This window comes from Chaetura pelagica, unplaced genomic scaffold, assembly GCF_000747805.2.
Source record: "Chaetura pelagica isolate M959 unplaced genomic scaffold, ChaPel_1.0 scaffold611, whole genome shotgun sequence".
Taxonomy (NCBI): domain Eukaryota; kingdom Metazoa; phylum Chordata; class Aves; order Apodiformes; family Apodidae; genus Chaetura; species Chaetura pelagica.
In genome coordinates, this window is record NW_009951968.1 from 312,190 (window position 1) to 338,088 (window position 25,899).

The following is a 25,899-nucleotide window of genomic DNA, read 5'->3' on the forward strand; positions in this document are numbered from 1 at the left end:
GGTAACATGTTTGTCAGCAAAACTTGACTTTGAGGACTGCATCCAAGACTTTAAGGTAACTTTTAAAACCTTGAAAATTAATCAAGTTATTCCTGAAAGCAAGTTGGCCAGTTTCATTAAATTAAAACACTGGTCATCACTCTCATGCTTTTTTGGACATGACCTTTACCTCCCCTCCACTTCTTCAAAATACTGACTTTTTATTATAAACTGTTAACTTCTAAAGCTGGTTATAGTCAGACTTTATCTTCAATGGCCAAAAGCTAAATGCCCAACATCTTGTATCTGTTTTTGTAGTAGGACACTTAAATTGCTCGGGGTTAAAGCTTTGGGCTTGTATAACAACCCTAGGCCAATTCTTCCATAAATGAGGAGACAACTGAATTGAGTGGGACCAATAATGAGACACTGTAGTTAGAGGAGAGAAAAAGAATAACAGGTGTTATTTTGCCATGTTATTGCTATGCTTTCAGATCAGGGAACAGAGGGATTAATGCTGGGATTTTTGGTCTTGTTTTGGTTAAATCTAGTTGAACTAGATTATAGTCTCTTGCTTTTGAAATCTTGAGGCATGAACCCTGTGGCTCTTCATAGCAGAACAAACAAAAGTTCAAGTCTCATGAGTTCTGCTGCCTGCTGAGTTGTGGTGGTTTAAGGAAAACATGACGGTGTGTATTTGGCACTGAATAGTTAGAACATCACCTGGTTAACACTAGCTAGAACACCACCACGGCTTTCTTAGCACAAGCTTGTTACTGGGTTTGGTTTTTTAAGAAGAGCTGTAGATTTTCCCTTAGCAAATTTATAATACTCTGTAGACCATGCAGGACCTAACTCATCTCTATAAAATGGCTCATTTCTTGAATAGAAGCAGTGTGGATTTCTTGATAACTATTGCAGTCAGCAGCAAGCTCCAGCTTCACCTGCCACAGCTTCTCCTCCTTACATGATTTGTCTCTAGGGAACTGTCTCACTTTATTGTTCAAATTACCTTGTCTTCCACCTCAGCGTGGTTAAAGGCTTTGAGTCTGTCTACTAGAAAGTCACACCTTTGGATTTCTGTCTGCTTTAATCTCTCATAACCATCAATTTGCTCTACCTTCTCTTTTTTCTATTGATAGTGATTTTTTTATTTTATATTTTTTCTCTCTTAATCCTTACACTGGAAGGCTGTTTGAGCAAATTGTTCCAAGATCTGAGCTCTCAAGTGTAGCTTAGGAAAGAGCAGCACTTTCTCTTCTATGCTTCTTGAAGTAAGGTTTGAAGTTAGGATGCAGTGTATAGCACCCCTTATTTGCATGAATACTGCTGGCCCTGTGTCATATCTTATGTCTTGGGGTCGTAGAAGCAACACTGACTCCTGTGCAGGGTTCCCAGGGGTGTTAGGCTGATGAAGTTCAGTTGTATGCTCAAGAAGCCTGCTATGATATCTATAATTTCCAAAAGTGTTTTATGATACCCTGTTTAGATCACCATTAAAGAGCTTGCTCAGCTGAAGCAGCGTATAAAACTATGGAATTGACTTGTTAGATGGCTTTGGAAGAAAAAAAACACCCCCAAAATGTAGGGAAAATATGTTAATGGCACTTTTTAAGAACTATTTTCACTGAAGTTTCTTTTGCAAACTTGAGGTTCAGGGGCGTTTCTTTCAGGAGGAGTGGCTTCATATTATCTAGGTTAACACCTTAACATCCTGGACAGTAACTGTGTCCTAAGGAGGTGCCAGTGCAGTTCAGCTGTGTCCTACTTTGTCTGTGATCTGATACTGGGCTCAACTAGAAATCCTAGGTCCCTTTAGATTGCCAGCTGCTTAAAAATGTCTCCTTATTCAGCCAGTTTTTCCCTAATCATCTTAAGGAGTGTTCAAAAATTAGATGATCCTATGGTTTGTCCTACTTGCTTGATACTACATTTTCTAAGAAATAGTTCATTACCTGATTTGTCTACCACTTCTGCTTAGCTTTGCATTAAGATGACAGGAATCTAGCTTTAATATGCTAAAAAGAGATGGAGTGAGCTGTCTGTCTCTGAGCAGAAATTATGATACTTCTGCAGAAAGACAAAGTTTGCTTAAAACGCTTAACTAGCTACTTATTTCAGTTTCCTCACATATGTTCTATTAACCCAGTTCTTGCCTGAAATTTTGTTAACTGACACTGTTTCAGTTTGGCTGAGATTAATACATGGGAGTCCCAGAGGCTTTGAGCCTGCAGTGATTTTTTTTTATCATTAAAAATGTGATTGCAGGATATTTTGTATCATCCTTTGCTCAGTCACATTCCTGGTGGGATTCATTGCTTCCCATTTTCCATCAAGTTTTTCCAGACTGATACATGTCAGCATTTTAGCTTTGAAGAGTTCTTAGGCTGTGACTTGACCATCATGTCTTTCTAAAGCTAATTTGGGATCTTCTTTTAACAAACACTTAGTAATCAACAAGTTGTATGATTTTTGTGTCTTAAACAATACTCATAAGATTTGGGTTCTGGAAATTTAACTTTTTATATTATACCTCATCAGCTGCCACATTAAAAAAATAATCATATTAGAGCTCTTGCTTTTTCAATGCCAGGTAAAATGTATTAGTTTTCTAGTGCAACTGTGTACCTGAATCTGTGGGGAACCAAATCATTATACAGTGTTAAATAAGCCCACAGAGGGCTTAGTGAATAGAACAAGACAGAAGTGGCTGCAAAACATATTTTCAATTAACAGTAGAATTAGGTAGAACATGTTAGTGTTCAGGAGTTGCATTTCTATAGTCTCCGATTTGCAGTTTAAAGTTGTAGACCTGCAGTTATGATGTGTTAGTGGAGAAATTTCACTTAGGAACTGTAAAACAATGTTGTTACAGGGAAATGCTAATTAAAATGTGTTATCTTGCACTAATCTAATCAAATGCACTGTGCAAAAGTAAGAACAAGTGTTGAGTTACTAGCAAGCTTTGGCAGTAATCAGTTGGTAACAGTTTCCTCAGTCAACCCCTGCACCCAAATTTGAGATAAACCTCTGTGGAAATAATAAGTTGTATCTATAGGCAGCCAGGCATGCTGCTAGTGAAGACTCTGAGTGATGGAGAACATCAGACACAGTGCAGAAATCCATTTTGAATGTGGATGGAGCTTGGGTGTAAGAAGATTCAGAAATAGCATGAGAAAATGAGCAGTGTTAACAGTGAAATTTGGTAGCTTGCATCCTGAACTCCCTACTTGCTTGTTCTCCTGTAGCCAACATTCATTGTGATTTCCTGATGAGTTTTAGGCAACACTTGGTGGTTAAATTAACTATTTCTTTCTAGAGTCACTTTATTTTCACACATTTGGGTTGTATCTCAGAATGAGAAACAATACCAGAGACAATGGCAACTCCAAAAGCATTATTGTAAGTAAACTCAGTGCTATGCTTGGGAGAGCAGGTGACTTCTACCTGTGAAGTGACACTTGTCATTGGAGAGTTAAATTCACTTCTGAAGTGGAAGGGCATGAGCTGATTGTTGAATGTGAAATAAGGTGTATTCTGTGCGCTCAAATATGTGAAGTTGGTAACTGTAGATTTCATTTTAGGGGTAGCCTTCTCATTACATGAATTCCACTGGTAATCCAGACTCTCAAAACCATTTCAAAGCTATTTTATCCAAAGAGGAAGATGTAATACAAACCCCAGAAGGTCTAGCAGCAACCATTCAGTCCCCTGAAGGTGGTCTGCCTTCCCTTCTGTTCAACAGGAATTACCCTGCAATCATCCTTTGCTACTGTTATAATGTGCTGCTCACCTTTCAGCTGTTTCTTTAAAGACACAAATATTTTCTGTAGCTTTAAATACCTGGCCAGTGTAGCTGTTTTGTTTTATATAAAATATATATTAAAGCTTAGCTACTCTGTTTTATATATAATACATCTTAATATTGTATATATTTTATCTATAAAGATAATAACAGCTAGATAATGCTATATATTCTTTCATTTACCTGGGTTTTACTTGTTTTGTCCCTAGCTCTTGAATGTTTCATGAGTCAGATTTTCCTGGTCTTAAACATACTTTCAGTTGTCCAGTGCCAGTGGAATCAGACCAGTGCTGACAATGATACTGGAAGGTTGGACAAGGTCTTTTGAGGTCACTTCCAACTTGGGCTGTTCTTTAATTCTCTATCACTGGGATTTCTGTTTTACTTTTTTGTGGGCATATCAGCCTACTGTTCGATTAGAATGGGATGAATTTTACGTATCACTTTGTTCTGTAGTTCCTTTTCTAAGGAATGTGCAACTAACTCTGGTGTCTTGGTGTCCACAATAGCTTTTATAATATCTTACATTTAAAATTTATAGGAAAAAAGTGCAGTTACCTTTCTTGATGCCCCTGCATTGAAACTCCTACTTTATATTACAGGTATAGTAGCCGTGATCAATGTCCAAATTTTAATAGGTTAATTTGATTGCATCTTTGTGTAATTGGTTTAAATGAAATTTATGAAAATGTAACATGATCATGAGGGCCAGTTAAAAAAGCTGTTTTGTTTTTAGCTTCACTGCTCCCAGTTTCTGAAAATACAAGAGATTGCTGTTCATGTGCCTTTTTAAGTGATTTTTTGCTGTTGCAGCCTTATGACCAAATTTCATAGTACATTCTTTTGGAAACTTGAATTTTGAGATTAGACTATTAAATTGACTATGGTTTTTGTTGAGGCTTTTAGTGATAAATTAGTTTTTCATGAAAGAGTCATCTGCACCAGTCAAACTATATCTGTCTAGGTATAACAAATATTTTTGAGCTTGCTGCCAAGTGAAGAAACAATGCTGGTGATTTCACTCTCTGAATTAAAAATAATAATAAATTAAAAAATCCAAAGAAATCATCCCTCAGACAGGTGGTTCTAAGGTAATGTGAACTTAAGGACTGAGGTCCCAGTCATCCATCTCTTCCCATGGTTCATTTGGTAATCAGTTGGTGGTTGCCACCTACATAGTCGTAAAGGCTGCCTAGAGAAAACAAAGATTAATATTCCTGCTGGTTTGGGGATGGTGCATTTTGTATGGATCTTATGCTATGGAATGTTTAGAAGCTGTGTGAAGCACACATCTTGGCATAAACCTTCTGATACAGCCAAGAGCAAATGATCAAGTAGCATGCTCAACTCTAGCAAACATTGAGGTAAATAAAGTTTTTTTTAAAATTATGATCAAGTGAAAGTGACATTTCTGTGATCTCAGAGTTTTATATAGAAATAATGTGTTTCCTGGAAATAAAGTGGACTTGGATGCACAATGTGTAGGTTTTGTTTCCTTGGACATGTTTTGTAGGTGCTAGCCCTTCATGCTCCCTTGTGCTTATGAAGTGCTGTTGCTGCTGCTGTTTGAGGTGTCTTTTTTGATGGACAATGCCTTGTACTTCTCCCAAACTAATACTGTCAGACCTCTGTTCCTATCAGGAACTCAAGATGGGGTTATATCTATCATCCTTGGTCACTTGCTTTCTCATTACTGTGCTTCAGTAGACACTGCCTGTGCTTGCTCAGCTAATGTAACCAAATTTACATAAGTGATGTGGCAAATATCACCTTGAAAGCTGATAGCCAAGCAAGGAGTGTTTTAATAAGGATCTTCCAAGGTCCAGGGGCTGAATTGTCCCTTTGCTCTCTGGTGGATGCTGCAGAGCCAACCATCTTCCTCCCACTGCTGTGCTTCACCTGCCTGGCCTTCCTTGCTCCTAGTGATGATTTTGCTGACTCTGCCACAGAGGCTTCTCATAGTTGACTTCTCCCTCTTCTACTACCTGCTTTGATTAGACCTGTGCTGCATGGCACTTAAGTAATTTATATTCATTTAGGGTGTGACTGATAGGCAGAATCTACTTACATTAGGAGCTCTGGGCTGCTTGTCAAACATCCCCTGAGCTGCTGCTTAGAAGGGCTGTTATTTTGAGAAATAAAAGGTTTAGCTAATGACATGTAGGTTATTCTGCTTACCAGTCTCTTCCAAAAGAGCATGTCTCTTGCTATTGATATTTTCACTGAGACAATTTAGTTTCCTGGCTAGTATTTGAATTCAACACATTTTTAACTAGTGTCTTCTATGCCTTTGTACTTTTGTTCCTGTTGAATGCTTCCTTTCAGGGAAAGTAACAATGCCCTTAAAATGGCTTTGTTTTCTCCAAGTGGAAACTTAGGAGCTGAAGTTTGCTTATTCCAGTAGAGGAAAATAATGGAAGATTGTCAAGCATAATGCATGTATATGATACCTATTATTGTTGTTTTAATATTAATATTATTATTATATACAAATATATTTATATATTATAGAAAAACTATATATAAATTATATAAAATTAAATAATATGTTTGTTGTGTTTTTTTTTAAAGCTCATTATTTTCTATATTGGGTAGATCCTTGTTCAGTTGTACTGACCCAGGAGGTGTGAACACTTAGATTGTTTTAGATCTTGAAGACAAAAATGTGTGCATCAGGTAGTGTGCCCTGGCATGTGGTATGACAGCAAAGAATGATAAATTGAACTATGCCCTGAATAAGGACTGGATGCTTAATAACTGAGGTGAGAGGCTTCTAAGACCAAAAAGTAAAGAGAGGTCCTGAAATTTCAGTCTTGAGGAATAATTGCCACTTAGTCTCCTACCTTAGGTTTTCTTTTAAAAGATCTGGAACTCCGTGTGTGGCTTTCATGTAAACCTAGCACCTCAGGGGATTTTTGTGAGAACAGTTTGCTTTATTTTTCATTTACAGTGGGAAGTAACTGTGTCTAAAATTCTATTTAAAGAAATCTGGAATTATGACTATTATGCAGAGCAGTACTTAAGCTGGCTTTGCATTAGCACAGCTACTCTACTTTGCTTGGGAAGACTGAGGAATAGGAGGTACCCTGCTGGTGGTGAAATCAAGGGGTTGGTTGCATGCAGGTACTTCATATGAAGGTGCTACACACCAATGGACCTCTCTGCCATGGGGTATGAAGTTGTACTAACAGGAAGGGAGAGGCTACTTCCAGCACACCCAGCTCTGCCCCTGCTCCTTGCATACATTAATAAATGGCTCTAATTAGGAAACTCCTGAAGCTCCCTCTCCTTTAGGGCAGGGTGTCCTGGTTTGAGCCATGACACAGAGAAAAGCAGAGGGATTCAAAAAACATTGTCCTTGGTGAAAACCTCCCTTCTTCTGTGTAAGTGTAGGAGGTAAGCAGACTGCAATGGTGAAACAGCAGCAGCAGGTCTGTAGGGCTTCGACCCATGGAGGGGAGGTGGGAGCCAGAGGCAGGGTGGGGAGGAGATGGGCCGAGAAGCCTGGTGTTGGAGGGGCAGTAAGGGAAGGAGTGTGCTGCCGCCTGGGTGGCAGGCTGTGGTCTTTGGGCGGCTGAAGGTGCCAGGTGTGAAGCAGACAGCAGAGGGAGGACTAGAGCAGGGCTGGGTGGACTGAAGGGTAGCCTAGAGCCAGACCAGGAGTTCCCACACTTGTTCTGTTTTCTGCCTTTTCCTACCTCTTTTCCTTTCCTTTAGTGCTTTGAACCTGGTTGTCCTCTTTTGTTCCTTTCTTACGGCTCGATCCAGCTCGACAGCTGCAGAAAGGTTTAACGGTGCATGAAGAGCCTGAAGTTTCCTCTCCAGCCTCCCTCTTCCCTTGTCCTCTCTGCAGAGCTCTGCAGTGTGGTACAGCATCTGCTGCAGACTGGGAGTCTGGGGGGGCATGACACCTAACAGGCTAGCAGTGCCTGTAAAGCTGAAGTGAGGGAATTGTTGCCCTGCTCTTTTAACCCCTTTGGCTTTACTTTTCCTTTGGAAGAGAATACTTCTGAAAGGCTCAGCTAGTAAGCTGATACAATTTATCTTATAAAAATTAACCTAGTTTAGAAAGGAAATTACTTTGAATTTCTATTTTCAGAGATTAATTTCATTATTAGTTTTTTTGTGAAGGTAATAAGATCTGTGTGGTTAAGAGCTTTTTCAGATGCATTGGTGAAGGTCTTTAAAAAATACTCAGTTTGACATTAAGATGTCACATCTAACGAGATCATAGAACCATAGAATGGTTTGGGTTGGAAAGGACATTAAAGATCATGTAGTTGCAACCCCCCTGCATGGGCAGAGACACCTCCCACTCGATCAGGTTGCTCAAGACCCCATCCAACCTGGCCTTGAAGACCTCCAGCGAGGGGACATCCACAACCTTCCTGGGCAACATGTTCCAGCATCTCACCACCCTCACAGGAAATAACTTTTTCCTGATGTCCAACCTGAATCTCCCCTTTCTAAGCTTCAAACCATTGCGCCCTTGTCCATGATGAAAGGGAGAACAGGGTAATTACTCTTCATGTACGTTGCCCAGGAGAATCCTCTAGCAATCAATTTTATGCTTTTGCTAAGAATGTTTTTGAAACTTTTGCCCCTGCATATGCCAGTATTAGTCTTAACTCTTCAGTATTGGTGGATAGAAAAATACACTTATATTTCAAATATTTACTTTTATTCATCCTGTAGAAGGAAATGGTTCAGTTAATTGGAACAAGCAACCTCTTTTAAGATGACTTTTTATGCTAGGTTTGGGTATGATAAAAACGGGTAAAATACAGTGACAGTAGATCAAGTGTCTTTAGTGTATACTTCTTGAAATGTTATTTTTGTAAAGATCTTCCATGTGAATGAGGGGGGTTAGTCTAGTTATCCATCTGGTTTTGCTGAAGGCTAAGGTAGTGATTTGCGTAGCATCAGAATAAATTACAAAACTCAGCAACCGTGTGCAACAGGATTTTTCTGGCACATAACTGTGTAGCCTAAGAGTTAGATCTTAGTATTTTTACCAAAAATGATGTTTTTCAGATTCATTCATGGTGGTTTTGCACTATGATGTGAAACCTTTTTCTTTGAGAAAGCAAAGAGGGAGACCTGAAGAAACACGCCTATGATTTCCAATAGTGCTACTAATTTTGTGCCTCATTCTGTCTTAATTGAAGAGAACTTCTGGGGTTCATGGTTATCTGTTTCATCACAATACAGCTGCCTTTGCTCTGATTCACAAAAAATCTGTTCTGTAAGTGTTGGAGGAGGAACGGATTCTGGTTGTGGAAGTTGGTAAGTTGTTCAAGCTGCTCATGGTTTTGGAGCATCCCACATGCAGCTTGTCATCTGTCGATTGATTTTACCACTTATCTCATTTTCCATCTTATTTTCCTAGTCTGTTCAATGGCTAAAACCTTGTGCTAGATGCAGCAGTGTTATTTATCACTAATTTCACTGACTGGCTTTTCTGGACATATGGGATCATGGGGTGGGATAGGGGCTTGGTTATGTTCTCACTAGTCCTGATTCCAAGGCTCTGTAGGAGTTCAAAGTGGGGATTCATGGGCTGTACCATGCCCAGGAAGAGAGACAGGTTTGGAAAGCTGGGTCCTGAACTGTGTAACTGGAAAATATAAGAATAAGGAATTATGAGAAGAGCATTAAGCTTTTCTTTCTCTTACAATTAGTAACCCTCTTTTGGAGGAAAAAGGCACATACAAAAAAAAAAGTTTCCTGCTCTTTTGTTGCCTCCTTCACCTAAGATTCCTTGTGACAAGATCACACAAAATTCACCTGGTGATTGACACATTGACCTTCGTAATGTAGATAAGCTGCTACCTGAAAATTTTATAAACACACTGTCTGTTTTTGGGAGACTCCTTTCTTAGCTGCTTGTCCTGTTCTCTTTTTCACCACCTTAGTTATCATGTTATCCATTTCATCTGCTCTTCTCTTGACTCAGGCTTTGAGGAGATTACTTGCCTCAGTCTTTTAATGAAATATGAAGTTATTTACTGTTTCCAGATCAATGAATCTTGCTGGACTCTTGTGGTCATGTAAAACGTTTTTACGCATGAAATATAAAATACAGTTCTCATGTGTTTTCACCACTCTTGGTGTATCAAGTGTGTTGAATCAGTTCAGTTGGCAGACTAAACTAGCTTTTCTTTTAGGAACATGATTCTGCTGAAGAGTTTTAGAGAGTGTTACCTCTTTATATTGGGTAGCTGTGGAACATCATGTGCGCACTCAGCTCCATGTTCAGCTGCACTCTGATGAGGACACTTCAGTTCCTGCACTGCTCTGTCTCTTTTGCCCTGTTGGGAACTACTTGATGATACTTAAGCCTGTTGTCTACTTCAAAAGCTTTCCTTTTGGAGAGCAGGAAAACTCCATTAAGTGAGAACGTGTTTGCTTTTTCTGTATAGCAAAATCTAAAAGACTGGAGCACGTCTCTGAAGTTGGGCTAATTTAAAAAAACTCAGACATGTATGTTTTATTAAATGTTACTTCCTTTTCTAATATGTAGGCTCCTCTTTTTCCCCCCACGCTCTCTCTGAACCTGTGACTAACTCAAGGTTGTCTTTCCAGCATCCAGAGGTGTTAAAGCTGCAACTGGGATGTGAGTGTATTCACTCAGTGGCCTTGTGTATAGCAACTCATCCAGTCAGGACAATGATAAAACACTTTTCCTGAGGATAGTATATTAAAATAACATATTTGAAAGTTTGTTTTGACCACTTGAGGTAGGACTGGTATGTTTAATCCAATTGCTGTTGGAAAACTTACACTTGAAGTGCAAAGACCATATCTTACTGAAAGGTCTTAATAATAAATCTAGCTATTATAAAAGATTTTTAATAACTAATAACCAGTTTCTTTTCTGGGGGGAAGGGGATAGAACAGGAACCACATGAGAGAAAGAGGAATCCTTTCTTGTTAAAATAAGAGGTTTACTTGCAAAGGCACTGGCACGAGTTCCTCTTGAGTGATGTCTTCAGTTTGTTTGTTATTTCTAGCAAGACTTGAGGACAGGTACACAATGAGAAAGGAAAGAGTTAAATGAAAGGTACACCCAGTAAAGACTTGTTCTCAAGGCCCTTCACCAGCTTTGTTGCCCTTCTTGGCACATGCCCCAGCACCTCAATGTCTTTCTTGTATTGAGGTGCCCAAAACTGGAGACAGGATTCAAGGTGGGGTGATCCCCTCCCTGGTTTGGCTTGACATACTGTTCCTAATACAGGTCAGGATGCCATTGGCTTTCTTGGCCAGCTGGGCATACTGCTGGCTCATATTCAGCCACCTGTCAATCAGAACCCCCAGGTCCCTTCTGATGGGCAGCTTTCCAGCCACACTTCCCCAGGCCTGTAGCATTGCATGGGTTGTTGTGGACCAAGTGCAGGACCCAGCACTTGGCCTTCTTGAACTTCATACACTTGACCTCAGGCCGTCGATCTAGTCTGTCCAAGTCTCTGTAGAGCCTCCCTACCCAGATCAACACTCCTTCCCAACTTGGTGTCATCTGCAAACTGACTGAGGGTGCAGTAATTGGTAAATATGTTAAAAAGAAGTGATGCCAACACTGAGCCCTGAGGAACCCCACTTGTGACTGGTCACCAGCTGGATTTAGCTCCATTCGCCACCACTCTCTGGGCCCAGCCGTCCAGCCAGTGTTTTACCCAGCAGAGCGCACGCCTGTCCAAGCCACAAGCAGTCAGGTTTTTCATCATCAGAATCCCGTGGGAAACAGTGTCAAAGGCCACTGTCTGCGTGTCCAGGCAGACAACATCCACAGCCTTTCCCTCATGGACCTAGCGGGTCAGTCTGGTGCAGCAGATCTCACATGGCTAAGGGAAGTTTACCATTAAACACGCCACTTACTCAGGTAGCCACATAAGATCATATGTGAGTCTGACTGTATGATAGATTCATACAAAATACCTTCCAACTGCATTGTAATTTTGTCTGCTGTACTTGGTTTGTAGTGTCCATGGCACTTCTGAAGGTAATAATTCACTGGCCTTAAAACAGTACAAACTAAGGAATCCTCCTTTGTTCCTGACGTTCCTCTGCCTTCTCACAGCTGTGCATGACCTGTATCCTCAGAGGTTTCAGGTCTTAATTTTGTGCTTCACATGTAGATAGATTAGAAAATTTAAAGTAAGTTCCTAGCTCAAATATGTATAGTCCTTGCAGATGTGTCAAGAGCCGGCTGGGAGTTTGGGATGGGGGAGTGATAGGGAATATTTAATAGTTACTGTCCACTCCTTTGATTTCTTCTTGCTGCTGTGCTAGAAGGGAAAGGTGAGATGCACCCTCCTGAACATTAACCAGCCTAAAGGCAGGAGCCTGCTCTGGGTTGTCTGTCTGGAGCCCTGTTCCAGGCAGGAGCAGGGAAAAAGCTGGAGAGTGGTTCAACTCCTCTTATTTTTGTTACCCTTCATGGGGATGGGAGGATATGTAATTCTTTAGTATCTTGAGGTACGTAACCCTAGGTTAGGGCAGTAGTTGTTAAACAGCTGGGGATGACAGAGAAATTCTGCCCTTAATGCCTACAGAGTCTTTACTAGAGAATTGTGGAGTTTTTCTGAAAGGTGGGTTATCTGGCCATTGTTCTATAAATGGGAATAAACAGGCATGCACGTTGTTAAGTTTTACTCAAATTAGCTCCTTTGTCTTCAGACTCACAAGAAATGGGACAGAATAGTTCAATTTTGATTTAAAAGCTGGAGCAGTATCATCTTTTCTCTGCAGACATTCCAAGTCCAGTGTGAATTGTAACCACCCCTGCAGCATTTCTCTTGATGGTGTAGACCTGGGGGGGAGGGTTGGTTCCCTTTCCTTCCATAGGAAACTGACATACAAAACACCTAATGACAAATGATTGTAAGGTGCTGTGGAGGAGCAAAGGAGTTTTTCTGTTATTCAGGAGTGTTTCTTACCTTCTCTGTTTAAAGCTTGTAAGATCAAGCTAGGCTTTAGTTTAAATAATATAAAACACAGTTGGAAACTGAGATTTGTTTTGAAAGGCACCAGCTTAAGTCTGCAGCTGGACTTGTAGGTAGGTGTTAAGGTGGTAAAAACATAGAGGTGGGAGGCAGATGTTTTATTGGGAAACCTAAATCTGTACTGAAATTAAACTGTATTTCAGGTGTGGATCCATCCCTGCAAGCAGAGAACAGGGTTCCAGGCTCTTCGCAAGATCCCGCTGCCGTGTCTAAGCAGCAGAAATCCCGCTCTGCCAACTCCAGGGATGAGCGCTTCCGATCGGGTAAGGAGAAGAAAAGTATCTGAAAAGTCCCATGTCTTAATAGGAAAGCTGTACTTACTAGTAAAGTAGTATCTGCTCCTAAAGAAAAAGTTGGAAGTGATTTGGAAGAAAGGAAGAAGCAATGAATATTTTGCGTGTGGCTTTTTCTGATTCTATACATGAACATTTTTCTTAGAATCATATAATGGTGAAGGTTGGAAGGGACCTTAAAGATCATCAGGTCCCAACCTCCCTGCCATGAGCAGGGACACCTCCCACCAGACCAGGCTGCACAAGCCTCATCCAACCTGGCTTTGAATACCTCCAGGGAGGGGGCTTCCACAACCTCCCTGGGCAACCTATTCCAGTTCCTCACCACCCTTAGAGTGAAGAACTTCTTCCTAATGTCCAACTAAATCTCCCCTCTCTCATTTTAAAACCATTCACTCATATCCTATCACTACCCTCTCTGATGAAAAGTCCCTCCCCAGCTTTCCTGGAGCCCCTTCAGGCACTGGAAGGTGCTCTAAGGTCTCCCTGGAGCCTTCTCTTCTCCAGGCTGAACACTCCAACTCTCCTAGCCTGGCTCCAGAGCAGAGCTGCTCCAGCCCTCTGAGCATCTTGGTGGCCCTTCTCTGGACTCTTACCAACAGGTCTATATCTTGTGCTGAGATCTCCAAAGCTGTACACAGTACTCCAGGTGGGGTCTCACCAGAGCAGAGCAGAGGGGCAGAATCCCCTCCCTGGCCCTGCTGGACACACTTCTGTTGATGCAGCCCAGGACACAATTGCCCCTCTGGGCTCCAGGACTCGCTGGTGCCTCATGTTAAGCTTCTCATCTCCTCCTGTCTCCAGGTCCTTGTCCTCAGGGCTGCTCACAATCCATTCTCCCCCCAGCCTGGATTTGTGCCTGGGGTTGTGCTGACCCAGGTACAGGACCCTGCACTTGGTCTTGTTGAACTTCATGAGGTCTGCATGAGCAAACCTTCCAGTTTGCAGACCAGGATATCATCTGGGACAGTGTCAAAGGCCTTGCACAAATCCAGGTAGATGTCATCAGTTGCTCTGCCACCATCCACCACCTCTGTAGCCTTGTTCTAGAAGGCCACCCATTTGGTCAGGCATCACTTGCCCTTAGTGAAGCCATGTTGGCTGTCACCAGTCACCTCTTTATTTTCCATGTGCCTTAGCAGACTTTCCAGGAGGATCTGCTCCATGACCTTGCCAGGCACAGAGACTGCCCAGCCTGTAGTTCCCTGGCTCTTCCTTCTTCCCCTTTTTAAAAAACAGGGGCTATGTTCCCTTTTTTCCAACAGGAACCTGACCTGACTGCCAGGACCTCTCAAACATGATGGACAGAGGCTCAGCAACTGCATCTGCCAGCTCCCTCAGGACCCATGGGTGAACCCCATCAGGTCCCACAGACTTGTGCACCTTCAGGTTCTTTAGATGGTCACAAGCCTGTTCTTGTCCTACAGTGGGGGCTGCTTCATTCTCCCAGTCCCTGCTTTGACCTGCTGTGGCCTTTGTGCTGAGACTGGAGCCCTTGCCAGAGAAGGCTGAAGCAAAGCAGTCATTGAGGACCTCAGCCTCCTCAATTTCCTGTGTTGCTATCTAGCCTGTTTCCTCCAGGAGAGACCCTACATTCTCTTTGGGTGTCCTTTTCTCCCCAGCATACCTGCAGAAGCTTTTCTTATTGCTCTTAAGATCCTGGCCAGATTTAATTCCCTCTGGGATTTGGCTCTCCTCACCTGATTCCAGGCTGCTCAGACAATCTCTCTGTAATCCTCCCAGGATACCTGCCCTAGTTTCTACCCTCCATATGCTTCTGTATTTTTGTTCAAATCCAGATGGAGAAAGTCCTAGGTGGGAAAGAAACTATAGACATGCCTTCTGATCTCTTCCTTCTTGTGAATTTTACACTGTGGTTAACCATATTCTCTTGTTTGCTGATTGGTTTTCTAGTCTCTAGACCAGTTACTCAAACATTTAGAGGACTAGTGCCTGTGGGTTTTGGGGACATTTTTGCTGGGTTGGCTGGGCTCTTTTGTACAAGGAAGGTTATAGTATTATCATATTTACTGTAGGCTACTTTCAAATATTTCCTGGTGTACAAAAGCAACTGCACAAAAAAGGGAAATGTCACAATGGATATTCTACTTAACTTTAAATGGACACCACTGTGACCAACCTGTTTTGGAAACTTCTGTGAAAATACCAATAACCTCATCACGTCCTGTTCCCATTGTTACTTTTCAGGTGGTTGAAGTACAGTGTTTCCCTGCAAATTTCCTCATCACAATAGTGAGGAAAGGCAGGTGTTTGGAAGCCTTGCTCTTCTAAATACCTTTGGACTCCTAACTGGAAATTTTTCTGTTTGTTTTCCAGGGTATTTATGTATGTTGGGTTTGGGGATGTGCAAGTAATGACACCCATTGCACATCTTTAATAAGTGGCTGGGCTTGTGTCACCTGGCTTTGCAACTGCTTGGGCGTAGTGGTTATTGTGTCATTCTTGGACTACTGACATTGAAAACCTTGCTCCAGAGATGGAGCTGATGTGCCTGTAGGGTTCCTTGGGAATAACTGAAGGATGAGTGAGACCTGTACATATTCTGAGAATACTTAGGGACTCCTGGGAAAGATGCATGTGTTCAGCTGCACAAAGAAGAAACTTCGGAAGTATCAAAATTAAATGACCTTTTTAAGGGTTTGTACAAATTTATCATTTTTGCATTTCAGGTGCCCATCTAATTCTACTGTTGAATAGGTATCACAAAACCCCAACCTGATGTAGTGCTTGAATTGCAGCTGTAATTTCCCAGTTACTTTGAGACCAAGTAAATTCCAAATAAATTACAAGCAGAGCCATTAATTTGATAGACACTAATGCATTTATAGTAGCATGTGATGTTGCTTGACAGAAATAAAATCTGCAAAAAGAGCATAACTGCAACAGGGAATATTTGGAAACCCTTAGCCAAGAGTGCTGGGAGAGCCGAGAGCAGTGGGTTGTGTACATGGACAGTTTTCCTGGCTGAGAGCCTCAGATATTCCACTCAGTTTGCACTGAGGATACTTAAAAAAGCAAAGCAACAAACCAAGAAGCATGTAAACAACCCTGCCATGTTTGGAAGAAGTTTGGCATAAGGGCTCATTAGTCTTAAGAGTGCAAGACTTGTGGAAGTGGGTGGTATCAACAGGTTCAGCTAGCACACTTGCTTATTAATAGATGCGGGTTTTGTATGTTAATCTCATTATCAGGGCTTCCTCTTTTCCTAGAGTTAGATCAAAATCTTGTTGATTTTGAAAGTATTTAAATCAATTTTCAGTGATTCTGAAGTACTGCTCACAGCTTCCTCAGTCTAGAGCTTAGCCAATATTTTTATGTCTCAATATGAGTGCTTCTCAATGACCCCAAGTGTTCTGGCAGTCCTGCCAGTGAGCAGGTATTCAAGGTAAAGCCTGATGTGTAGAGGATATAGGTTGTTTCTTGTGCTTGCCAGTGCCAGACACTCAGTAGTGCTTGAAGTGAACTGCCACATCCTCCTGTGGTTTCCATCACTGCTCCACTCGTTCACATTCCATTAAAGAATCTTGCCTGGAACGTGTTCTTCATTTTGCAATTTAAACTCTTTGTGGAAACAGTTCTTAGTTGTAACAAAAGCAATTGAATTTCTTTTTCCAATTAGTGATACATGATGAGGTTTGGTGTGCTCAGGTGCTATAAAACCAAGCAGCAATGGTTTTGCTTGGCTTGAGGGACATTAACGGTAATAGAGCTGTCAGAAGCCAATAGATTTCCTCCTTTTCTCTCTCTAATTTTGTTTTTTAAATCTTCAGATTTATTGTATTAGCGGCTTTCTTTATCTCAGTGAAGAGGGACACAAACAAAAAAAGCAAGGTGTTTGGCGTGTGTTTTACCCTTTGCAAGTATTACTACTCTGATTCAAATAGATACTGAGCTATCTAGTACATGGGTCTGAAAATGCCTCCCCTTGGTGTTGGTGGCTTTTTCCATGGCTACCCATGCTCTGACGTTTAGAGCATGAGTAGGAATGTGGACAAGTTGTCTCAGAAAACACTAATTACTGCAAAGTGCAAAGCTTCACTTTGTTCCTCCCAATAATTTGGCATAAAAAGTCAGTTTTATTTCACAAAGCAGTCCCGTTTTTATCTCAGAAATTCTAGCTACACTAAGAGCATTTTCTACCTAAAGAAAAGATGCCCACCACCACCAACTTGAAATGTTCTTACCTCGTTGGCACACATTGCCTGTTGTGAAGCACAAACAGCTTTAGGCTGTAATTCTGAGTAATACTAGTTCTATCAACAGCATGCCTTATTTATTCTTCAGACATTCAGAGATGTGTATTTTCTGTTTTGTTGTTGTTTTTCAATTTCCTTCCAGCCTTTATTTCTTTTTATTTCCTTTCTTTACCTCTTGTCAAGAGTAGCAGATGAGGGTGAAATGCAACTCTTCATAGAACAGGGGCTCTTTCTGGAGCAATTATAGTTATTTTAGAACATGAATTGCTTAAAATAAGCAAGCGAAACAATTTTGCCTTTTTATGCAGTTAATCTGCCATTTGGGAACTGCAAGCACATTTTTTTTTATGTCCCAGAGTTGTTGGCCATTTAAATTAACTAAGTTTTTATCAGCCACAGAGTTTTGTCTTCAGGCAGTAAATATGACCAAAAAATTTCCAACAGTGAATATCATCAATAAATACTGTAGGCTAATAAATTACCTAAATAATTAATATTACCTAATGAATTGCCTCAATCCAGAGACACTTGGGGATGAGTGTATTGCTCTTGCTGATGGCTTTTCTTTCAGGAGTGGTGTGTGGTTTCTGGGCACTGTGCCTTCTCCTACATTCAGTCCCACTGCTGCCTGGTTTTGGATGAGAACACAAGTGAGCTGCTAAGCCCTCCGGGTGTCTGGAGGCTTTTCCTGGCAGCTGTAGTTTCTCTTTTCCATTCTTGCACTATTTCAGGTTTCAGCCTGTTAGGTGTACAGCTGTAATATGCAGCCTGTTCTCCCACCTTGCCTGGAACAGGATACAGAGATGCATTGAGGGAGCTGCTCCAGGTGAGGACAAGCCTGCTCAGCATGCAGGGGTGATACCTGTAACAGCAGCTAGATACAAAGAGCTGGTCAGCCTGGAGAATTGAAGGCTCTGGGGAGATCTTAGAGCACCTTCCAGTACCTGAAGGGGCTACAGGAAAGATGGAGAGGGGCTTTTTATAAGGGCAGGGAGTGATGGGATGAGGAGGAGCAATTTCAAGCTGCAAGAGGGGAAATAGAGGTGAGACATTAGGAAGAAATTCTTTGCTGTGAGGTTGGTAAGACCCTGGCCCAGGTTGCCCAGGGAAGCTGTGGCTGCCCCATCCCTGGCAGTGTTGAAGGGCAGATTGGATAGGGCTTGGAGCAACCTGGGCTAGTGGGAGGTGTCCCTGTCCATGCAGGGGGGTTGGAACTAGGTGATCTTTAAGGTCCCTTCCAGCCCAAAGCAGTCTGGGATGTTATAAGCTCTCTCCCTCTTTTTTTCTTGTCCTTTTTTCCTTGCCATTTCCCCTGTCCTTTTGTTTCAGAGAGCTTGATCATGCACTGGTCCTCTGTGGTTTGTTGCCAGACTTTGGAGCTATGTTAGCTAAACTTGTTTACTGGCAGTCCTAGTCACAGAGATGCAATCACATGCACCAGCCTTTTGTAGAGGCAGACAGTGCTGGTTGCTTTAGCTGCTGGTACTTGCAGGTCTGTGAGAAGTAGAGAAACTGGTCAACCTGTGGATGCCATTTTTTCTTCACACACCTGTAGAAATTCTTTCTCCTGTGCCTAAGGCAGAAGCAAGAATCAGAAGCTGATAAACATGAAAAAAAAAAAAATGCTCTTCTAGTAGCTGGAGGGTTTAGGGTGTAAGAATTTAGGTGATTTATAGTCCACAAAATACCTCTTACTTTACTCCCCCTATCCTTTTTTAAGGACATGTAGAAGGAAAGAAAATGAGAACAGATGCATAAAATGAGAAGATTATTGAGTTTACTGCAACAGGGGAAGGAGGAAGTATTTTTAATCAATAAATTGATGATTGTTTGCAGCTTAGTAAAAGTTCAGAAGCTTAAAACTATTTTTTCAAGACTTTTTCTTCTGCTTTGGTATGGCAGCATATACATTTTCTTCTCCCTTTGAGTTTAATCTCCATGTTATATGATACTGGACTTGCTGTTCATCTCTTTCAGTGTGCACTGTTGAACATTTGTGTTCCCTCTGCTCAGAAATGATGGGATACAGATAGCATTTGATCTGATTTTAATGACTCTTTAATCTGCTGAATAAAACTGAAGTGCACAGTTGTTACATGTTAAATCAGTTTCACATTAAATTTTCCAGCAATTAGTAACTGACAATGGTAGAGAGCTTCTTTTTGCAATTCCATTTTCCAGTTAAACTTTAATTTCTGGTTTTTTTGTACTCTAAATGTTCTGCTTCTTTAAAAGTATTTTATTCCTTTTGCCTTTTTTAGTGGAGTCTCTTTCATCATGTACATAATCTACATAAACTCTTAAAGGAAACATGGAGCACAAACAAAACATTCCAGGGAAGTGAAACCAATACCTTAATATACTTGTTTGGGAGAGGATGGTCCTGCTCAGTTGTTATTCAAGGACAAGATATTGAAAGAAAAAAATTCAAGCTGGAAATAGATCTTAATGAGTACAGAAGGAACTGATGAGTTAAATCAGAGCTATAAAACATGAAACAGAATAAAAATTTAGCCAGGCTATCATCACAGAATTGCTGGAGTTGGAAGGGACCTCTAGAGATCATCTAGTCCAACTCTCCCACTGAAGTAGGATAACCTAGAGCACTTTACACAGGATTGCATCTAGGTGGGTTTTGAATATCTTCAGAGGTGGAGACTCCACACCCTTCTTGGGCAGCCTGTCCCAGGGCTCCATCACCCTCACTGTAAAGAGGTTTTTCTGCATATTTCAATGGAACTTCCCATGTTCCAACTTGTACCCATTGCCCCTCGTTCTGACACTGGCAACTACTGAAGAGAGCCTGTCTCCATCTTCCTTGCACCTAGCCTTTAGATGCTTGTATATATTGATAAGCTCTCCCCTCAGCCTTCTCATCTCCAGGTTAAAGAGTCCCAGCTCCTTCAGCCTTTCCTCCTAAGAGAGATGCTCCAATCCCCCTGTCATCTTCGTCACTCTCCGCTGGACTCTCTCTAATAGTTCCCTGTCTCTCTTGAACTGTGGAGCCTAGAACTGGTCCCAGTTCTCCAGATGTGGCCTTGCCAGGGCAGAGTAGAGGGGGAGAATGACCTCCCTTGACCTACTGGCCATGCTCTTCTTTATGCAACCTAGGATTCCACTGGCCTTCTTGGCAGCAAGGACACACTGCTGGCTCATGAATCATTTACTGTCTATAATAATCTTTAATCTTTTTACTGTCTATATAATTTCATTTGTATCATTTAATCTTGTATTTTCCAGGTTTTGGATTAGGAGTTAGGTGGGTTAGAGGAGGAGCTGGTGCTGATTCTGCCCTCTGGAAATTGAATCAAAAGTGGTTCCCATGCTTGCTACCACAAATTTGTATGATGTTGTGACCTGTCCCACTCTGCTTGGTTAAAATGCCTCAACACACCCTTGCCTAATGCACCTTAAAGGTTGTCTTTTATAGTTTTCCCAAGTATGGGATTTTTTTGTCTGCAACATTATTTGATGACTTAATTAATTTATATGTGTTTGTTATGTTCCTCTTCTTCCTACCAGATGTTAGTATGTCCTAAAAATGTCTTGTCAATTATATGTAGATCATATGAATGGTTGAAGTGAATGCCTGTAATACTTTTCAAAACACACATAGCTTTTTTTTTTTCAAAAAACACATAATGTCACGTGTCTGACAGGTTCTACTGTGGAAATGGGTCCTGCAGAATTGGCATTTTGCCCCCAACTTTTAAGGCTGCAAAAACAAGTTTAAGTAATATTATAAAGTCTGTGGATAGCAGTAATGTCTGCATGTAAGCAACACAGTAAAACAAGAAGTGTGTTGAGTTTTCAGAAATTTGCTTTTGGATATCCATGAGAATGAACTTCAAGATGGACATTTATTTGGGGGGGGAGGTTTGAAGTCTAAAACAAGAGATAAGGAGAAACCAAGACATGACAAAAAGTAGTAGCCCAGATGTGGGGAAGGGAAGCAGGGAGAGGGTAGTGAATTTTTGATTCATAAAACATCCATGAACGACTCCTTGGTGTAAAGGACAGCAGCCAAAATCTTACATGGTGCCTGGTATAAAGAAAAAAATCTTGTCTCAAAAGATAGAGGTTTAAGAAGTGTTGGGGGTTTTTCATATTTTTTTCCTCATAACAACATAATGTCTGAACCCCACAGTTTAGCTGCACAGAAAGTTCTTCTTTGAGACAAGCACCTACCAAGTCTTGTAAGGAGGCAGAGGTGCTATAGTATATTTGCATGTATGTATTTTAAATACAGCACTGAACAGATGATCTGTTGAAAAGGCAGACTTGCCAAGAGGTGGTGTCTGGGGTGGTGCATGCAGGGTTTGTTTTGATTTTTCTGATCCATTTGGCCAGGCTGAGGGAAACGGTTTGTTTCTCCTTTGGACCTGCAAGGTTGTGCTTCTGAGTTTATGGGCAGCATTTGTAATCTGTTTTTGGAGATGGAGAATTGAATAATTGTCCCCCCCGAGGGTCAGGTGTTTATCCAGTGGACTGGGACACGGCTGCCTTTGGAAAGTTCTTTGTGCCAGCACTTCCGAAGGTTCCCATGGTTGTGCTGACCTTTGCTTTTCACAGCCTGTCATTCTCTGGGGCACTCGAAAATCTCTTCCCATTTTCCCTAAAACATATACTGATGAACTTTCCCCTGAGCTATCTTGCTTTCTCCAAGTTAATTGGGATTGATCAGCACAATTTAAAACAAGTTAGCACCTCATGCTGAGCAGGTTTGGGACTAGTACCAGAACTGGTATTAAAAAAAAACCAAAACATGGAGCTTACTTGTAGTTGTCATCAAGGTTAATTCTTGTAAGTATGGGTCAGATAAAGGACTTTTTAGAAAAATTGAAGCTGTATAAGTGTGTGTATGTCACGTGTCTGAGTATCATACCTGCAGGTCTTGGTCTTATCAACCTGTTAGGTAATTGCAGCCTCAGATGGATACTTAAGGAAAGAATCCATCTTTTTGTCAAATTGAACAGTTTGATTCTGTAGTTCTTGCTTCCACGTAAAAGAAGTGTGACAAGACAGAGGCATAATCACAACACTTGCTTTTGGGATCTTTGTAGCTATTTGTAAGTGTGTATACATGTTGTACTTGTTTTTCATGGGTTTAAATCTTGGTTCGTAAGTTAAGGTGTATTTTCAATCTGCCTCATCTTGACATCTGTTCATTTCTCATGGATTTTCTTTCTCTCTAAATTTTAGCTTTTGACACCACTGGAATATGTCAAAGGGAAAAATCTGCTGAAGGCAATTCAGAGTTACTTGAATACTAAGTTTTATCTGCAGTGTGGTCTTCATTCAACACTAAATTCCTCTTTATTCACAGTTTTGGCTTAAAAATAATAAAACCTAAAATACACCCAATGACTATATTAAGTTAATTTTTGCTTTTGGGAAAGTGAAAACAGTTTGTGTCTCTTCCCTAACTCTTCATATAGATGTAGTCTCTTCTTTCTGTTTTTTTCTTACTTGCATATTTTGTGAGAGATTCAAGCATACATTTCTCAATTCTTTTCCCATTGAGGACATGGAAGAATGAGGAGTCCAAGGCTGTTGCCAATTTACAGTATCTGCATTGAAATTCCACCCCCTGCTACATAAAAGGTAGCTCAGAACTAGGTTTGCTGTAACTTTGGTCCTGATTTTTCAGGATGTTCTTCCTAAATTATACTTGCAAAGCCTTTTCAAACTGATTTCATGAGGAAAATGTCACCTTGACCCTGCTTAAATTCTCCCTTAACTGTTGAAGCCGTTGCTTCTGAGCTGAACCTGCGTGGGAGGGAGGTGTATCTGCCCAGTCCTACCAAACCCTGCTGAAGGGCAAACAATTGGTAGAGTTGTCACAGCTTCAGGATTGAAAAACACGTTACTGTAGTTCAGCTTTGAACTTTTCTGCTCACAGAGAAGTGCTGCTTTCTCTGAAGCTGAGAACCTGCTCCTTTCTGTGAGATGAGCAATTGGGGTCAACTGTGCGGAAGCCAAAAGGACCATCATGTGCAATTTAGCCTTTGGATTTGAGCTGTAAAAGATACCATTAATGTTTTCCATGCTTTTAGAAAGAAATAATTATTAAACATCTCTTAACCCTTTTTCTTGTTTGTTTGTTTTCTGTATAGATGTCCACACTGAAGCAGTACAAGCAGCACTGGCAAAATACAAAGAGAGGAAGATGCCCATGCCTTCCAAAAGACGGTCTGTTCTTGTGCACTCTTCAGTAGAAACATACACACCTCCAGGTATCTATTGAGTTAACATGTGTCAATCTTGCCAGGTGAATGTGATAGCAAAATATAAAGAGCAAATGCTTTGTTCTACTAAGTTGTAAGTATGTTGCAATTAACTTCTGTTCTCATGACTGTATTTCCTGATAATCAGGTGGTTGGTTGGATTTGTTTTTTGATGTCTTTCCTCAGGATTTTTGATTCTCATCTAGAAAACTGTAGCTGCTGAAGGTACATCTGAAAGCAGTAACAGAGTGAGCAGTTGCCCTTTATACATTAAGTATGTTCTCTTATGTAATGTGTTGCTTGGAAGGAGATAATGTTGGCAAGTATGTCAGAGCTGTAAATACCTCATTTCACATTGCATAAGATTCTTTTTTTAAGAGTTGAAGAAAATGCCAGAGCAGTAAATTGCTGTATTAACTTGCAGAACATTCAGCTGTGGGCAATTTAGAACATTCAGAAAATCATGCTGTAATTGTTCAGATTCTTTAGGTCAGAAAGTTTTCTTTAATTATTTTTTTTTAGGGGAAAAAAGTAGTCTTCCTGTTGTCTCACAATGAATTCTCTAGAGGTTAAGAAAATCTTTCTCCAGATAACATGGTGTGCTATCAAGCCAAGTGTTTTGGGGCCAGTCTTGTATACAAAGAAAAGGAATTTCCTTAAGCTCTGAACTTTTGAATGAAGTGCTCTTGTCTTGTCTAGTCTGGGCCTGGAGTAGAAGCACACTGACCTCTAGTGCTCTTCTCCATCAGTTCTATTTCTTATCCCCCTTCTGTAAAAAAAGTGGGTCTGCTGTGCTGCTCTTTCACTTCCTGGGCTCTATTTCTTCTTTCTTTTCATCCCATTTAAAGGAAACTACATTTTTCTTTGCTAGTCTCACAGTTTTGTATTTTTTTTTGGTGGGTTTTCTGGCTGTTTCATTGGTTAATAAATCATAAGCTTCTTTTGTAGTCTTAGATATAGTTGTTCTTCACTCTTATGTTGTTGCCTAGATCATGTGTTGAGGTATCATGCATTTAGATTACCCTGTTCTTCTAGTACGTGTGTATTCAGAAGTCCATGAGGGCAGCTGTTGCAGCAGGGTGGTTGTCATGCTCTGGAGTTTTCCTGCATACATGTTTTTGTGTGAGAAGGTTCTGAATTGCATCAGGTGAAATCCTGGAGAAAATGAATGTAGTGACCCCCTGTATACTGAGGCTTTGGGAGAGAGGTTTCTATTTAAAGCTTTTCAAAGTAATATTCCTTCTCACTCTCCAAAATAAACACTGACAAAAGAGTGGTGCATTTCATATAGTGTCACTGTCCATTTTTCTCATTTCCCTGGTGTACAGAAAGTAGCTGACATCCAGCAGCCCTACTGAGAGCAGGGAACAGCCAGACTTTCCTGTCTCCCTTAGCATTTAAAACTAGAAGAAATTTCCTTGCAGTTTTTTTGAGAGAACCAAAATATGCTTTGAATGCTGTCAGGACAGATCTGAAGCAGTGTCCCTGTGGTGACTGCTGTGCCTGCTCTGCCTCAGGTCAGGGCTGCTCTGAAGGAACAGAGTCTTGGGGACATGGAGAGATTTTGATTTTTTTTTTCAAATGGAGATGCTGTGAGTCAACTGGTTATGTGATAAAAGCTGGTCTGCACAACTTTGCAGGAGCACAAGAGAGTGGCAGATGTGGGAGCTCAAATAATACCCTTTCCCAGCTACTCACAGGTGTGTCCCAGGAGCCATCATCAGCCTCTCACAGACACATCTCCAGAAGCCCCAAAGCAGCATGAGTAAGAACAGCAGGCAGGAACTCAAGCACTCAGAAGAAGGCTCACCCTGTCCAGCCCTCTCTCAGGGCTGTCCCTGGAGAGCCTCAACCCAGGCATGAAACCATCAGGACCAGTCAACACTAGAGCACCTTCTGGTCTGAGGGTCTGATGCTGCAGAGGTGTAGGGGATACATTATGGGATACAGGGTAAAAGTATTTGGGAACTGCATGAGACTTTTGTTACAGGATGCTTAGGTGAGGAACCACTGACTGGGAAAGGGGTAGATTTAGGTGAATTAGGGAGGAACCAAGTGCAGGGAAAATAGCAGGGTGAGAGGATAAAAAGGGCTGGTCATAAGTAAATGGTACAGTTGCCTGGTCATGCCCTATGCCTGACCCTGCATTCTGCCCTCTCCTGTTGTCCTCCATCCTTAGCACCTCTCCTGGTTCTGAGAAGAGTTAAGCATCTCTCAGATCTGTCATGCTGTGTTCCTAAGGGAAGGGGACTTATTACAAGATACCTTTATTGTAAGATGAGTTCACTGGATGACTTCTGTAACCAGGCGACTCAAAAATATTCTGAGGATTTGCTTCAGCTATATCAATTCACAAAAAATAGTTGCCTTTATTTG

The 25,899-nt window shown here is 41.2% G+C and overlaps 1 protein-coding gene across 1 annotated transcript in view; it reads left to right on the plus strand.

Moving 5' to 3' along the window:
• DIP2A (DIP2 disco-interacting protein 2 homolog A (Drosophila)) overlaps nt 1-25,899 on the plus strand; it is an 80,117-nt gene that overhangs the window by 2,447 nt on the left and 51,771 nt on the right. Inside the window, exons 2-3 of the mRNA XM_010001122.1 lie at nt 12,930-13,049; nt 23,413-23,532. Coding sequence (XP_009999424.1) covers nt 12,930-13,049; nt 23,413-23,532 — 240 coding nt within the window. The remainder of the gene's footprint in view (nt 1-12,929; nt 13,050-23,412; nt 23,533-25,899) is intronic.